At 43.7% G+C, this 16,253-nt stretch overlaps 1 protein-coding gene across 3 annotated transcripts; it reads right to left on the bottom strand.

The window, feature by feature from the left end:
* Nucleotides 1–701: 701 nt before the first annotated feature.
* On the bottom strand, nt 702–13,978 carry agfg2 (ArfGAP with FG repeats 2). 3 transcript variants are annotated; one of them, XM_071532029.1, is made up of 14 exons: nt 13,682–13,978; nt 12,678–12,771; nt 11,523–11,638; nt 10,578–10,722; nt 10,001–10,121; nt 9,009–9,113; nt 7,047–7,079; nt 5,013–5,276; nt 4,110–4,182; nt 3,892–3,935; nt 3,587–3,679; nt 2,803–2,922; nt 2,135–2,205; nt 702–1,889 (listed from the first exon to the last, which is right to left on the bottom strand). In XM_071532029.1, exons 1-14 carry the CDS (start codon nt 13,846–13,848, stop codon nt 1,842–1,844), a joined length of 1,494 nt encoding a protein of 497 aa, XP_071388130.1. In that variant the 5' UTR covers nt 13,849–13,978; the 3' UTR covers nt 702–1,841. The 3 variants fall into 3 exon arrangements, with proteins under 3 accessions (XP_071388130.1, XP_071388133.1, XP_071388132.1); XM_071532032.1 differs by having other exon boundaries at nt 12,678–12,747; nt 13,682–13,687; XM_071532031.1 differs by lacking the exon at nt 7,047–7,079.
* Between the last annotated feature and the right edge of the window lie 2,275 nt (nt 13,979–16,253).

Raw genomic sequence — 16,253 nt, 5'->3', positions numbered from 1 at the left:
TGATATCACTGATTAAACTGCTGTGATTAGATGAAGTAGCTCTTCTCTCGTTATTGCTGCCATTCAAATTCTGTCTGCTGAGGACAAACACTGTCTAGACTGAAAAAAGAAAAAAAAAAACGACTGTCTGACAGGCAAGTGAAATTTCGATCCCTCACTGTTGGATGGGTGTGATAAATCGTTACCTAAAAACACGATTAATGTACATTCTTAATATAAAATGTTTTAGATGTGTAATTCAAATTGTATGTAACACTACAGTAAATTAATCTAATGAATTCAGTAATGCTTAATTTGACAGATATATAAAGGATTTCTATCTTTGTACTGTATGATAATGCAATATGTATGTTGTTATGCAATATGCAGCCAAAAGTAACCTTCTGCACAAGGTGAGAGAAAACTGGACCACGTGCGCCCCCTGCTGTTTGCTTACGTCATTACCGCCTTTCACCAATGAGCTTCTGCCACATTCAAGAACTGAGAAAATATTGGAGCTCTGTGTAAAACAAACGCACGTTTTGATTAATATTTAACGTCTAATTTTGTGTTTGTATGAGGGATTATCTTTACTTTAACACATTTTCTGACTGAATGTACAGCAGTACTTTTACATAGTCTCACTTCTCCCTCTCTCTCACACCCACAAACACACACTCATGCACAAATACTCAAGAGTCCAACTGTCTTAAGAAGCAACAAATTGATTTTATGAATATGGATACTTGTCATTACAAATACTTTCTTACATGGATCTCTTATTTATTTTTTTGGCAAAATAAAAGAAATCAACTCCTCGCCTCCATGTCGCCCCAAAAACAACAAGAAACATTTGGTCCGTTACATGGAGCGATGAAGTACACATCTAGTTATTTTTGAAATTGCTTTTACATTCAGTAGCATCTCCTTTTAGCCCTCTAAGCGCATGCAGCCTGAGAGTGGAAACCACAGATGATCCTCCAAAGGAAACCTGACGAAATAGTAACAAATGCAAAACATGTTCCACACACCCACTATGGAGAAGAAGCCCGTCTGTCTTTGAACTCTTATGCACATGCATCAGGAGGCTGTTAAGGCTGTAATAACCATCTCTAACTCGTCTCTTGACGCTGGGTCGGCATCTACCGGATCTCTCTACTTTATCGTATGGTAAACATGGACCGATTCAAATGGCTAGTGTTCAACAGGTTGTTTTTTTTGGACGATCGCTCCACGGAGAGACCAAAAAAAAGGCAAGCAGAAGATGACGCTGACGTATTTACTGGCGGGCTGGTTGTTGCACTTAAGCAGGAGATGGAAGCAGGTAGCAGCAGCAGTGTGTATGTATGTGTGTGTGTGTGTGTGTGTGTGTGTGTGTGTGTGTGCATGTGTGTTTCTGCAGGTCAAAAAATGATAGAGGCGTCGTTCATGTGTGACGCCCACAGAGCCCTGAGGTGGCTTCTATTGGCACACAAACACCTTTTGATATACGTCACGTGGTACAAACACAGCAGGCGAAACGCACTCGCACTTGTTCCCATACACGCAGAAAATGTCATACACATAGTTACATTCACACCTTGTTTTTCTTTTTTTCTCCACACGGCACGTAAACACAGACAGAGGGACGGCTGGGGTTCTGCATGGACGACGTCAGGCGCCCCCCGAAAATACTCCAGAGGCATTGAAATGGCAGCGACTCCTCAAGTTCACCCCTCCGCTCGGCCCGGCCCGGCCCTCTCTCCCTCCTCCTCCTCCCTCGGGTTCCCAGAGATGGATGGGCGGGCGAGTGAAGGGGTGGAGGGGGGGGGGAGAGGGGGAAGGAGGGGGAAGGAGGGGTGGAGAGCGAGGGGGCGCCAGGATCAGATGAAAGGATTCCGCGACGTCCCTCTGCTGGGGTAAACATTCCCCTGAAAGACCGACAGAAAAGACAAGCAGGGTGAGAGGGAGCAGGGGAGGAAGTTACTACACTTGCTGGGTGTCTTGCAGCAAAGGGAACTTGCAAAAAATACCAATTAGCCTTTCTCTCTTCCCCCCCTTCTCCTTCCACCCCCCCCCCCCCTCATTCAGCGCATTCGGTCCCGCTTCCTAAACAGCCTCGTACTGGAGTGCACTCGGTGCCACTCGATCGCAAAGGCTGTGAATGGGCACTCACAGTAAATGGATTCACCGACATCGGGCGAGGGACTTTGGGCTGAGAGTCGGACGCGGGGAAGGAGGCGAAACCTGAAAAAAAAAAAAAAAAAAAGGCACACAAACACACTGTCACTTTCGGCTGTGAGTGAGAGATGAAACGGTTTCCGGTGTCAAGACAAAGCCGAAAAAAACGCCAAAAACCAGAGATAAAAGCGTGAACACTCCATACTGTGTGTGTGTGTGTGTGTGTGTGAATTGGTATTCCTGGGCTGTGGCTGGTCACTGTTGTGAGAATGGATCATTAGCGGTGTGCCGGGCGCCTAGCAGCCCCTCAGGCTGAGAGCGTTTGATCTGCAGCCAGCACACATACATAGATGCCACACTAGCAGCCAGTGGACGAGTGGCAAGTAGCCAATGGCATGTATTAGCCATGTAATTTTTAGTTAAATATGTATGATGGATGCATGGATGAAAATACGTAAGGTACAGTATATTACAGTATCAGTAAATACACTGGCATGGCATGATGTGATAGGATGAGTCATATTAGGTCATCAAAATATCTCTATTCTATTCTATTCTATTCTGTGTCTTTTCCATGTTATATATAAGACATTTATCATACATGGAAAGGAAATCAACGTAAATCAGTGTACTGTAGTTATTGAAAACAAATTCATAACTTACCGTTGGCTTCCTGGTTGCTCGCTGACTCGTGAGGAAATGCATTCTGGGTAGTGGGGGCCGGGAAGGAGGCGGACGGCGGGAAAACTGAGGTGGGCGAGGTGACAAACGCACTCGAGTCACCTGTGGAAAAGACACACACACATATAAATAAAACAAATGAAGAACCGTGATATGTTGATATATCAGGATGTATGATGACTAATATTACCCACTAATACTGTGTTTTATAGTTGTATGTAGTAGAAATACTACAAAAGTTGTAATAAGTTAGTAATAGTAAGTTAGTGGTAGTGGTAGAACAATTTACAGAAATGATAAAGACGCTAAGCTCAAAAACAACAAATCAGTCCATGTTACATAAGCTGTAACACCTGATCACTTACTGTCATTAGCTGGCAAATGATGGGACACGATGACATTTATTAGCTATTTTAAGACTTGTTTTAATGGAATAATTTTGAACACACAGCAACTGGTAAATGTCGGTCTGCATATCCCATCTACACACACACAAAACCCTTTACCCAAATTATATAATGAAAACAAAACCACAAAATTTGATGATTTCAGGTCTTTTCTGAAATATGAATCTATATCATTTGGCCTGAAAGCATTCATTTGTAAAACTGAAGTGACTGGATCAGCCTGAAGGAAAACGGTGCAGCAAATCATTTGAGGAACCGATACAAAGTTCTTGGTCACAGCGACCTTTTCAGATCTCTAAAAGACGTGTAGGATGTGGTCGAGTTACGGGCCTAAATTACGAGTTAGGGGCGAGTCTCACCTCCTGAGGCGCTGCTGAAGGGGTTACTGGGGGAGAGGGCAACGGGCTGCTGGGAAGAGGAGCCGGAGCCGGAGCTGAATGGGTTGGGGAAATCTGAGACACACAGGGGGGAAGAGACAGGCAGATAATTCACAGCACACGGGGCTAACAGGCTAACATTCCCGGCTATTCAAACCGCGCCACAAAGCTGGTGGCTTTAAGTCGGACAGTTGCATCCTAATTGAGGGGTGCTGGACGGTTTCAAAGATCAAGGAATTGAAATGTAAATACAGAGCGGGATAGCGTGATTGGTCCTCGCTACCTACTTGCAAAGGTTTGGGAGCCGGAGACTGTATCGACACCGGGGGAACTGGGGAGAGGAGAAGAAGAAGAAGAGAGGATCAGGAGAGAAGTAGGAAAATGGAGGATCAATCATTACATGGCTGGTAAAGGGGGCAGCGGACACAAAAAAATCCTCTAATCATTAACGTTGCTCTGCAAGACAAATTGACTGTTTGACCGGACTGAATTGGACTTGTTTTACCTGGCAGGAGTGGAGCTGGATGAGAGCCTGCTGCCAAAGATGGCGTTGTACTGCGGAGGTCCACCAGGTGGCGCTGAAAACAAACATTCAAACACAGACATCATCACCCCGGGGCTCTAATGAGGCCTAATTTAAGAGATCAAGTGCTATTATCTTGAAGAGTGCATAAAGATCTCACAAAGACAAGGGTTCAAACTGTTGTGTAAGTCGTCAAAGTACAAAAGCATTACAAGTACCAAGAATAAAATACCTGCTCCACGTTCAGCCTGATATTAATCAACCTGAGCTGTGACAGAAAATCAATAACCTGTCTACAATACTAGACAGGGGAGGCAGCAGAAAACAACACAGCATGTCGCAGCACGCTCAAGGGATCCTCACATGAATCCTGGCACATATGCGTTAAAGCAGCTGCCTCGGTCGTTAGCGACATACATCTGTTTTTAACCGGACTGCAACGTATTAACAAGGTCCTTCGGAACAGACTGTGCAATATCTAGAGCAGAAAAACACAATGGGCATAATTCAGTTGCTAAAAGCCTTGGCATTTCGAGTAAGGATGTTACGCAACCCAGTTGAGCTGGCCGTGACAATCTCACTCTCTCTCTAACTCTCTCTCTCTCTCTCTTTCTCTCTCTCTCCCCCTCTCACTCTCTCTCTCTCTCTCTCTCTCTCTCACACACACACACTGTTTGTCTCACATCTCTATTACCCTCTTCTCCCTCTCCCTAGCTACTAACACAAGCCACCTTCCCCACGAATCAACAGATCGATATGAGCTTGTACTCACAAACACACACACCCACACACAAAACCAGGCACAATGCACACACACACACACACACACACACACACATTAGAAGCATTATACTCGCAGACTGAAGCAGACACTTAATCCCCTACCTGTGGCCGGCGATGAGTCAGAGAAGACGCTGTCCAGCTGTGACACTGCGGCGTATCTGTCCTGTGCGCTGGAGCCGCTGACCGGCGGTGTGGTGTGACCCGCTCCAGCCTGCTGCTGCTGCTGCTGCTGGTGCTGGTGCTGGTGCTGCTGGGCCTGGGGCAGCGTCTGGGCCTGAGGATGACTCAGGCCTCCAAAGTCCACACTGAGAGACTTGGGGAAGGCCCTGAAGGGCCCCGTGGCCCCCGAGGCGGAGACCGTCCGACCTGAGACCGACACACAAGACAAGACACTCATCCTCCATGCACAGATGGCTGATGGGAGCTGCAGGTTCTGATGCTGCGTTCATGTATAATTCACATCTTGGAGCTTTCAGACCTGGAAGGCCAACAGCAGCCTATGTATAAGTAATGCTACCTTTTTATGAAAAGTGGCTTTCCGATTAAGGGTGTCACGGTTACACACACCCCAAGTCAGACCAGGGCTGGGCAATAATTCAGTGCTGTGTATCATCTTTCAGTAGGGTCAGATCGTGATCAAGTTATCTTCATACACAATTCTGTTATCTAAATTATTAATAAAGACCAAATGTTAATTCAATTCTCTCACAAAATGATATATGAAACAAATTAGGGAATACTATTTGAAAATTACAGTTGTAATCTTACTATTCCCATGCAGTTCAAAGCATGAACATCAATTTGGCAATTTAACGTAATTTTGCTTACGTTGCTTATGCTTATGTTATGCGAATATCGTTACATATCAACATCGAAACAATTTCTTATGATTATCATGATATGAATTGTGTCCATGTTGCCCAGCCCTAAATCAGACAACATAAAACAACCTGTCATCTAGCTCTATCCATAAAGAAACAGGATTTATCTCATGCTGTCTTCATGCTATATAGGCCATGTCATATTAGTAGTTCAATATAGCGATGATGAAGTTGCTTCCACCGTTTAGCATCAACAATAAAATCCAAAGGTGCAGCAGCAAGCCGACAAAGTCCTGGACAGTTTTCAGTCCAGCGAACCACATAAACACAATTGTGAGAACATAACAAAGGCAGGAAATTGCGACAAAAGATCGTTGTGGGTGGGGGGGCGACACAAGCTTTGCACAAACATTAGCCACAAAGCATGCTATTATCAGCCAAAACATTGATAGTGCACATTGTTTGGACAAAGAACATTAGTTTTGTTTGCAAAATCCAATTCTGGGAAGCATGAATATCAGTCTGTGGAGTCTGTTTTCCTTCTCTGAGAGCTGAGGAGACAGAGACAGAGACCAGACTGGAAAAGATAGAGATTATCTGCAGCTTTACAGCATGCAAAAGTCAAGCATGTTTGCCACATTTTTGGGATATGATCACAGTGTCCTCAACTGGTCCTGCACAACTTCGAGATACCGGCCTATCTTTGTGAACTTACATTTCGCTTCTTGGAATACTTGTTTGGAATGTTAATATGCGTTGTGTGATTACAGCTGTGCCCTACATACACTTTAAGCGCTTCAACGCAACGCGGTGCGAAATATCAGCGGCCCTCTGCTGACAGGGCGACCAGCCTGCCGCCTAAAAATAGCTTTACTTTAAACTTGTTCTTTTTCCTCTGAGGGAACAGCGTGTGTGTGTGTGTGTGTGTGTGTGTATGTGTTTCTCCTTGACCCTCCCTAGCCTTCAGATGTGGGCTTTTTGAAGTGAGATTCTGACTGATGAGGAAAAATATCGACCCCGATTGCAGTGTGTGACATTGGCCGGCCGCGTGTGTGTGTGCGTGTGTGTGTGAGTGTGTGTGTGAATGGCTTCCCGCCGCAGGTACTCACACCCACATAACGGATTTAGAGGATCTGCTCTCACTGCTCTGTTTGATTCTATTCTGTTGTTCTACAATAAAGTGAAATTCACGTGCGAGCGATGCATGCTCAGCCATAGATTGTGCATCTATTATGAATGATATAGCATGGCAGAAGCTTATCGATCTCAGCCGCTCAGCACACACTCATATGCATTAGTTTGTGCCGTGCCTTACCTAAAGTGAAGTGGTTTTTGAAAGTGCTACTGGCTACGAGGGTTGGGGAAGAGAGAGAGAGATAAGAAAGAGACAGAAGAAAGAAAGGGATTTGTTAAGGGAGAAGGGAGGGGTGGAGAAAAAGAGAAAGAGAGGAGGAGGAAGAGTCATTGACATCGCATGACACTGCACTGCTTTACTTTCACTGCCATCTGCAGCAAGTTGAGCCATTTTGTGTCCCGTCTAGTAAGCAGTCTGTTGAATTTCGCTGGTCATGAAAAATGGCTTGACAGCGACCCAGTGGGCTAAGAAAGATGGCGGCGTGTTTGACCCACTTGGTACGAAAAAACTGACCACATGAAAATGATTACTGCAAGTTCAAGGACTTATCTCTCCATTTCCTTCTATAATGAGACTTAAAGAACAATGAGCCTCATGCAAGAACCACTCGTACGAACAGATTCGTTCTTAAATCACTCGTACGAGCGATTTAAGAGAATTTGCCGCATTCACCAATTTTCTCGTATTTACAATTTTATCTTAGGTATGAACAAAATGTACGAGTGGTCCAGACCTGTCGTACGAGTCACGTACAATCAACCTTCCATTCTCCAAAGCAAAAAAAAAATCGATTGACTAATGGATTGTATCTCTGTCACTTTGAAGAAATTTTGAGTTTGAATATATAAATGACACTGTAATGTATAATCATGTTGAGATTTACCAGTATAGTGGTTACAGTAACAGGGAAAATAGCAAGGGAGCACTGATGGCTTTTTCAAAAGAAGGTAGTGCGTAATCTATTTTACCAGAGCTGCATACAATCCATGTGGGTTACATGGTAGCCTATAAGTGCGCTCAATACAAAGACAAAACAAAAAAACACTAATGATTGCCAGGTTATTTGACAAACACTCAGATGAGACAAAGGCAAGGTTAGATTGTATTGGGGAAATACATTATAGAGGGAGATAAATCTGATTTATAGGCTATTTTACTCCAGTTTTATAACGTTAATGTGGGTAAGTGCAAGTGAATCTAAATTTAGGTCTCACCAGGTTGAGGTGCAAGTCGCTGTCCAGGCCGACATCCTCTGCTGCACACCTGACACTGCCATATCGCCAATTATGGCAGGTATAGGCCTATTCTTTCATCTGTCTGTGTAACAGAGAATTCCTCCTGGCTCCCTCCTGTTGCAGTCATGGATCGCCTTGCTTTTTGCATCTAATTTCATGTCAAGCCATTTCTTTTTTTATTTCTGTGCCCTAACGACAAATCACTATAGTCCTATAATATTCTTACAATACTCCGATAGGGACTTAGAGGGTCTGTGGTACTCAATAGTGAGTTTATAGTGACCATATCATGGTATTTTTGTCTTCTGTAGTATCACTATAATATTCCTATAGGGAATTATAGCTTTGTTGGGATATTTATTTAGTATTCATCTAAAATGTATAGAATAGAGTTGTTTTTCGTTAAGGGAACGCACAGCAGACAACACTGCATTAACAGCACAAGTTATTTTTTTCCATTCCTTGGCTTTAGCAGGGCCTTTGATTCCATATTATATTATATTAAATTATATTAAATTATATTAAATATTATATGCTTTGGTTGATTTATTTCTGATAGTAGGGCTTCAATCTCAGAGCTGGTAGACTTCTTTTTAGTCTTCTGTGTCATTTTTATGAATGAAGCTTCCCGACATATGGGCCGGACCCCTAACCTTATAATGGAATTATTGGGGCGTCAATTATGCAAATTCACAATTCTCATGAACGCGCATTAATTTAGAACAGGTGCCATTCATCATGTTTACGCAGGTCATTTACATTTTCTGAAGATACGAGCATTTGGTGAATCTGACGTGGCACACTCCGTCTAGTCCACCTCATGAAAAAAGTAAGAGAAATTTAAGATAAGAATATGAAAATGTTCTTGCATGAGGCCCAAAGAGTGGACAGTGAGTGGGGGACAGACCTGAGGGTCGCGGCAGGGCGGGGAAGGAGGGGGCGTGGCTCTGAGCTCCCAGCGCCGACGACAGGGAGCCGGGACGTTGTCGTTCGATCCCACACAGGACAGGGTCTGTGAGAAAGGGGTGTGGTTAGAGATAAAGATGACAAAACAGAGGAAAGAGTAGAAAATGATGGGAGGAAAAAGTGATGAGGGGGAGATAAAGTTACAACAAGGTCAATAAGAAATCCAATTTTTTGTTGTCCATAGTAACAAAGTTGCTTCAGGTACCCTACAGGGTAAGATGACATGTCAGTTTGCCCATAATGAAAATATTAAAAATAAGATAGCGGCAAGGCAAAGTTGTCCACCTCCAATATGATGCAGTTTGATTAAGATGAAAATATGTTGTTCCTTGTGGGGAAATTAGGTTGTTGTTGCAGCAGCAAGAGTACCAATAGGATTCAGCAAGGGGAAAAAGACAAGAGGCAAGGAAAGGAAAGGAAAGGAAAGAAAAGAAAAGGAAAACAAAGGAAAGGAAAGGAAAGGAAAGGAAAAGAATAGAAAAGAAAACGCAAGAAAAGAAAAGAAAAGAAAAGGAAAACAAAGGAAAGGAAAGGAAGTTAAGTCAAATGTATTTGTACGGCCCTTAATCACTGTCTCAAAGGGCTTCACAACACCCACATTATGAAAATAAATGAACAATTTAAAAGGAAAGAAAAAAGAACATAATAGAACATAAAATAAGCAATAAAAACAGTGGACATAATCAATGCAATTGACAATAAAATAGAATATAAAACAATTGTAGGGTAAATTAGGAAAAAACATCAACATAAGTTTACTTGAATATATTATTATTATTAGTAATAGTAGTAGTAGTAGTAGTAGCAGTAGTATTGTTGTCTGATTTACAGTGAAGATATTAAACAATGCCACAAAATATCAGCTATGGGCCGCTTCAGTCCAAAAATATTGTCCCATATTGATTAACCCCTACACACCCCCCCCACACACACCTTTCAGAGGGGGGTCTCTGAAGCTTTGGGAGCGCGAGGGCCGAGCGGTGAACACGTCCGTCCGCATGTCAGCCGGAGAGACAGCGGGGGCTCGGTCCCACGATGGCAGCTGGGCCTGGGACTGGAAGACAACAGGAGAGGGGTGGGGGGGGCAGAGGGGGGGAGGGGGGACAAAGGCAGAAGAAGTGAGTCTCTTTCATGCTTTCTCAATAATTCATAAGCGTCGGCTTTGATGTCGAGGCTACCTGGTCTTCTCTCTCTCTCTCTCTCTCCCTCCCATCAGTCTCTGTCTCTCTGCTGCAGCGGACTGATTCCAGCTCCTTTCTCTTTTCTTTTTCGCCTTTTTTTTTCTGTACACTCCCTCGCTCTCTTTGAACTACTTCTGTGTCTCTTTCTCTCTCCCTCCCTCCCAGCTCCCACTTTCTCTTTCCACTCTTTTCTCTCTTCACCTGCGCTCTCGAATCAATCTCTCTATTTTTGGACCGGTTCCTCTCTCTCTCTCTCTTACACTCCCCTCCCTTTAAAGGTCTGTCTCTTTCTCTATCACTCTCTCCATCACACATGTGTATCTTCTCACCAGCGTCCTGGCGGGTCTGGCGTTGGGGGGCATGGTATGGGACGGGGCCTGGCTGGACAGGGGGCCGTGGGACGGGGGCAAGGCCTGGACCCCGGGGCTCCAAGGACCCTCCACATCCCTCCGGTTCTTACTCTTGGAAAAATGCCTGGAAGAGACGGGAGATTCAGTGACGTAAAGAGAGTCTGTGTGATCAACTGGCCTAATACAAAATATAATAAAGCTTACACCTAGGGCTGGGAGATAGGGTTGAAATCAATATCACAATAATCATAATGATTTTTTTCTATATGGACATATATATCACAATATGGCTCACTTATGCAAAATCACATTAAGTTAAGTGATCAAATAAATGTTCATCCCATTGAACCGAATGGTAATGTTAGGGTGTGATGTCAAACAAAACTGAAATTTGCAAATAATATTCCTACCATACCTCATTTTGTCAGAGTTTCTAAATAAAATTTGCTTGTTATTACCAATTTAGACAGCAGAATTGTGTGTCACGATATCCCAAAATCACCATATCATCATGATATAACCCTGAAAGACGATAAACGATAATATTGAATTATTGCTCAGCCCTAGCTACACATAGTAAATGCAGACACTAAAATATTGACCGATTTATGTGATGCAATTTAGAGTCAACAGTGTTTGGTATCACAACCTAGAAATTATCAAAACGTAGGTAGTAACAGTCAACAAGTGTTAGTCTCACTCATTGATTCAGTTTAGTTATTATTTATTTAGTTATTATCCTCTAAAAAACACTGTCATTTGTTCTAATTTTGTTCAACCGTTTCATAAAAGTAGGCGTCTCTTGGAACAAATGTCATTAGTTTGTCATCGATCTCATTTCGCCCCCTTCTGCCCTTTGACCTCCTCCAGCTCCATCAGCGCACTGTGCTGCAGACGAGGCCGGATCCTCTGGGACCTTCTCACCATTTCTTCTTCTCGTATTTGTCCTGCAGGAACTCTTTGAACTTCTGAGAGTCCCTCATGTCGGAGCAGCCGTCCGTCTTTGGGTCGAACACACACAGCCAAGTCCTCCTCCCGACCTGAACACACACATTTTTGCCAAAACACACTTAGAAAGGTTGAACGGTCGAGCGGGTTGTGTAATGTAGGGGGGGCGGGGGGTCAGAGTCTAATAAAACATCAATCGAGTCAATATTCCTCCGTATGTATGACATTTGGCCCAATATAATAGCATTCCATGAGGCTCACACACACACACACACACACACACACACAGATTTTACCACCAAGCCTCAATGATTCATCTCCTATGCAAGATTCAGAGGAAGCAGCGCGGAAAATATTACGCCTCACATTTCATGGCCTCTGCCTGTGAATCGTGACTAGCCAGATCCACCGATGAGCCAACAGATGAAGATGATGATGATGGTGATGGTGGTGATGGTGATGAGAAACTGGACGATACACACCTCTGCCTCTCCTCACATCACTTGACACCACTGAGTCACACACACACACACACACACACACACACACACACATACACGGCGGGCTGATTGACATATGAATCAACGCGGTCAACACTCATCTTGATGGCTGCAGCCTGGAACGCTTCGTCCTTTTTATATACGATAAGCTCAGGAGCGAGTTTAGCCCACACACACACACACACACACACACACACACACATACACACACAGAGGAGGCAGATCGTGGTTTGGGTGGAACGGTTGCTGGTCGATTTGTTCCTCGGAGCAGAGTGGGCAGAGTAGCAGCATTCCTCCCCCAAAAAAGCCCGACCACAAAGAAGACTGGTAGCAGCAAAGGGACGCTTCATATTTCATATCACAACACAAGAATGACAACACACTGAATCTAAAATTATTTCTTTCCCCTTTAACCAAAAAGTTGACTAATCCGCCCAGATGACCTGTAGCTTTGCTGGCAAATCCAGAAATGTGGAGAATTACAGTGTAAAACAGGCTGAAATCACCTTAGAAGTGAGCAATAAACAGCTGATCAATCTGCATGTTAATCATCCCGATCACAACAATCAGTCAGGTGCAGCAAGTCCCGCCTCCGAGCCCACCTGACTCAGTTCGGCTGGCTGTCACTCACCTCGTTGCCATGGTTTTGGAGAAACTCCACTTCCTGTTGGGAGAAGGTTGTCATGGAGATAGACTTGACTCTGTGGGGAGGGTTGAGGCCTCTCCTGAGACGCAGAGAGAGATGGAGAGAGGGAATCAGATTTAAAAGAAGGGAAAAAAGGAAAATGGAAGATGTGAGGGTCATTCCTCTCTTCTGGTTCTAGCAATACTGAGACCGGACAGTTTCATTACAAAGGGGAGAGAGCAGGCATTAAATGAAACGAGGAAAAGGAAATGTCTGACAGGTGGCTGTGAGATCAAGTACAAAAATTTGCTGTGAAATAGTGAAATAGTTCCTGTGTCAAAAGAGAACTTAGTGTTTCCAGCATCCTTTTATTTTCTCCATGCTGTGGAATAACAGCAAAGGCCGTAAAGTGGGACATACATGTGCAAGATTGCGCAAACCGGTGCTGAAACCTCGCCACTAACTGTTAAAATCCTCTTCCTGAGGAGTGTGGGGCCTGGGCTGAACATGCAGAACAAAATGTGACAACACACACACACACACCCACCCACACACACGCACACATACACACCAGAGCCTGGAGAGAGGAGTCAAACCTGCACCATGACGAAATGAAACGTAACTCAGACCTGGAAAATGACCAAGTAGCGCTCTCTGAATATGAGCTGTATCGGGAGGAAACGCATGACAGAGAGACAGAGAGAGAGACAGGGAGAGAGAGAGAGAGAGAGAGAGAGAGAAGGGGAAGGAGACACTGCGTAAATTAATTTGTGCACACACAACCTCGGCTGTTGCACCACCAGAGCAGCAGCAGCACTCCACCTCATCATCCCCTGTTGTGATGAAAAAAAAAAAAAAAAATACTGTAAATCCTGTCTCTGGGTGGTGGTGCAATCACGGGCCTGGTACTTTACTATTTTGCTATCTGGGTATTCGCACTTGTATCTACATGCAAATCAGCAGCAGATAGAGCGGGGTGGCAGATTCCCTCCTGCCCGCCGGAGACTTACAGCATTCCGGAGCACGACGTGCAGACGAAGCAGCCCACCGTGATGTCGATGTAAGTCACCCCGGGCTGGCTGCACTCGAAGCAGTGTTTGTTTACTCCGGACTGGGCCAGCTCCCGGACCTTGCGGGCGCAAATCTCCTGGTTGTCCCGGTGTTTTCGGTTCGACATTATGCCGCCGTGTCTCTCCGGTGGCCCGTCCCTTGCCGCTAGCGGCCTGACAGGCTCCTCTGTGGCCGGTAACCCGCAGCTGTCCTCCCGTTGTTTCCCTCCGCTCGCTCCGCTCCGCTCAGCCTCTCACGCCCGCATTATGGAAACGCTTATGCGGCTTCACGCAATGCGAGGCTACACAGAGGAGGGGAGCGTCAAGCTGGACAGAAGAAGCTAGAACCACACCGGAAGTTATGTGATTCCACCTTCAAAATAAAAGCATTGAATGTGTGACGTAAAAAAAAAAAAAAAATCATTCAAGGTTGGGTATAGGTTACTTTAAAACGTATTCAATTACTAGTTACCTAATCAAATTTTGGTGTAATCTAAGGGAGTACCCAAACTCAATTCTGCTTACTTTCAGATACTTTTCCGTATCTGAGATCTAAACCTACAGATAAGAAAAAAATGAAAAATTATAAAGCTCAGGTTCAAACTCAAATTTTCTTCTGAGCCACAATTTATAAAGACGAAGAACACCTGCCACTGTTTAAATGGCCTTAACTGGTTTCTTGCTTTCACTTTAAACATATTCCCAGAAGCAATTTTCTCATTTTTCACAAGTAGGCTATATCAGAATACCTCAATTCTAGGTAACATGATGGAATACAGTTAAATTATATACAGTTTTTTAGTATTTAGAGTAAGTAAGTGAGTAATGCCATTACCCAAGGTGTAGGCTACAGAACAAAACAAATCCTTGCTCTGCTGTGGAAATGTAATTTTGGGGAAAACACAACAATTATGCTTTCATTTACTACATTTTCCCATACATTCTACGTCGGTATTAGGCTACTCAAAACGTTGCCATTTTTGTCAGTAAGGGTTTTATTTGGGAAAAAAGCCTACCGGATGTGTTCTTTAGCAATCTGCCTAGCTTGACGCTGGTATGGATGCGTAGGGGGGTCTTCTGTCAAAGACAGATGATGACCTGTCGAGCTGTCAAGTTTTGCATCGTCGTTATTTATGTATTCATCGCTACATCCGCCCCTCAGAATGGGGGAGAAACCTCTATTACTCTAAAATAAAACCGCCCTATCCTCCTCGGCCGCTGCGCTCTCAACGTGCGCCATTTACGCACACACCCCCATTTCTGGCGCAGCGTTGCGCTCCTGACGCTCCAGCACGATCAGGCGCTTTGGAGAGCGGACAGATTGTTTTTCTTGGGAAGTCTCAGGTCAGCAGAGGAAAGAAACATAAAAGCATTTAATACACAATATAAAAGTGCATTTAAAGTGAATCTGAGACAGTTTGTTGGATGATGTGCTTCTAATTTATAAAAAGAAATGTATTTATTGAGATTGAAATGATAGATTCTTCACCGTAAATAATATTTGAATAATATTGCAATAGGGAGTATGTCTCTGATGCTCAATAGTGAGTTTATAGCAAGTTTATATCTTTTTTAAAAACTCCCGTGGTATCACTATAATATTCCCACTCATAGTTTTGCTGTGATATTTATAGGCGTATAGCATTCTTATAAAAATATTATAGGATTGCTAAAGTCGTTTTTTTGTAAAGGCAGCCTCTTGTGTTTATCTCGTGTTTATTTTGAAGAAACTTAGCAACAACAGACCCAACTACGCCCTTTCCGTGACGTGTCGCCAGAAAAAAAAAAGCCTGTTTATGAATTTGAGGATTTCACTCGGTGACTAATCCAGAGACAAACTGGCTGATCAGTGCGGTGAAGAAAACGAAGCGACACACAGCAACATGATGCTCTGACAACACGGAAGGGGACGTTTCTATTTATTAACCCCTACATGGAGCAAAGTAAAGGGGAAAAAAAATCCTGACACATATTGAGTAGATTCATTTCAGTCATCCAGGTAGTAAGATATCCACAAATATTAATAAAAACAAAATCTACTGGATTTAAAATGAATAAAATGATCAATTGAAGACGTTGAAGACTCATCCGTGAGGCTTCATCAGTTCTATTTAGTCATATCTTAATTTTAAGTCCAGTGAATTTTTATTTTATTTTATTTATTTACTTATTTTTTTTACATGACACATTGTTTTTCAGGTGAAATATTAGGCTCAGGCTCAAAGCAACCTGCAGTGACGGCTTCTGGCCAGCAGGGGGAGTCATTTGGTGTGGATAGATAGATGGATAGACAGACAGACAGATAGACAGACAGACAGACAGACAGAGAGACAGACAGATAGATAGATAGATAGATAGATAGATAGAAACAGGTTTGTTTGTGCAGTTCAGCAGACAGATGATGACAGGAGCCCAGAGCCGCTGTAATTATAACCTCTCTGCTCAGCAGTCGACCACAGCTCTGACTAGACACAGCGGCCTGTGATTGGTGGCAGAGAGCAGATTACCTCTTTTTATGTTGCTCAACGTCGAT

This window comes from Centroberyx affinis, unplaced genomic scaffold, assembly GCF_046629955.1.
Source record: "Centroberyx affinis isolate AG114_WGS23_722 - 3 ecotype Tasmania unplaced genomic scaffold, CSIRO-AGI_Caff_v1 ptg002154l_1, whole genome shotgun sequence".
Classification (NCBI taxonomy): Eukaryota; Metazoa; Chordata; class Actinopteri; order Beryciformes; family Berycidae; genus Centroberyx; species Centroberyx affinis.
Note: the sequence above shows the minus strand (reverse complement) of the source record. Positions and strands in the feature narration are given on the sequence as shown.

Coding starts and splice junctions, on each gene's coding strand:
- agfg2 (XM_071532029.1), bottom strand. CDS start 13,848: ATGTCGAACCGAAAACACCGGGACAACCAGGAGATTTGCGCCCGCAAG. Junction 5,277..7,046: donor CAAAAACCACTTCACTTTAG/GTAAGGCACGGC, acceptor TGTCGGTCTCAG/GTCGGACGGTCTCCGCCTCG. Junction 2,923..3,586: donor CTTCAGCAGCGCCTCAGGAG/GTGAGACTCGCC, acceptor TCTTTTCCACAG/GTGACTCGAGTGCGTTTGTC.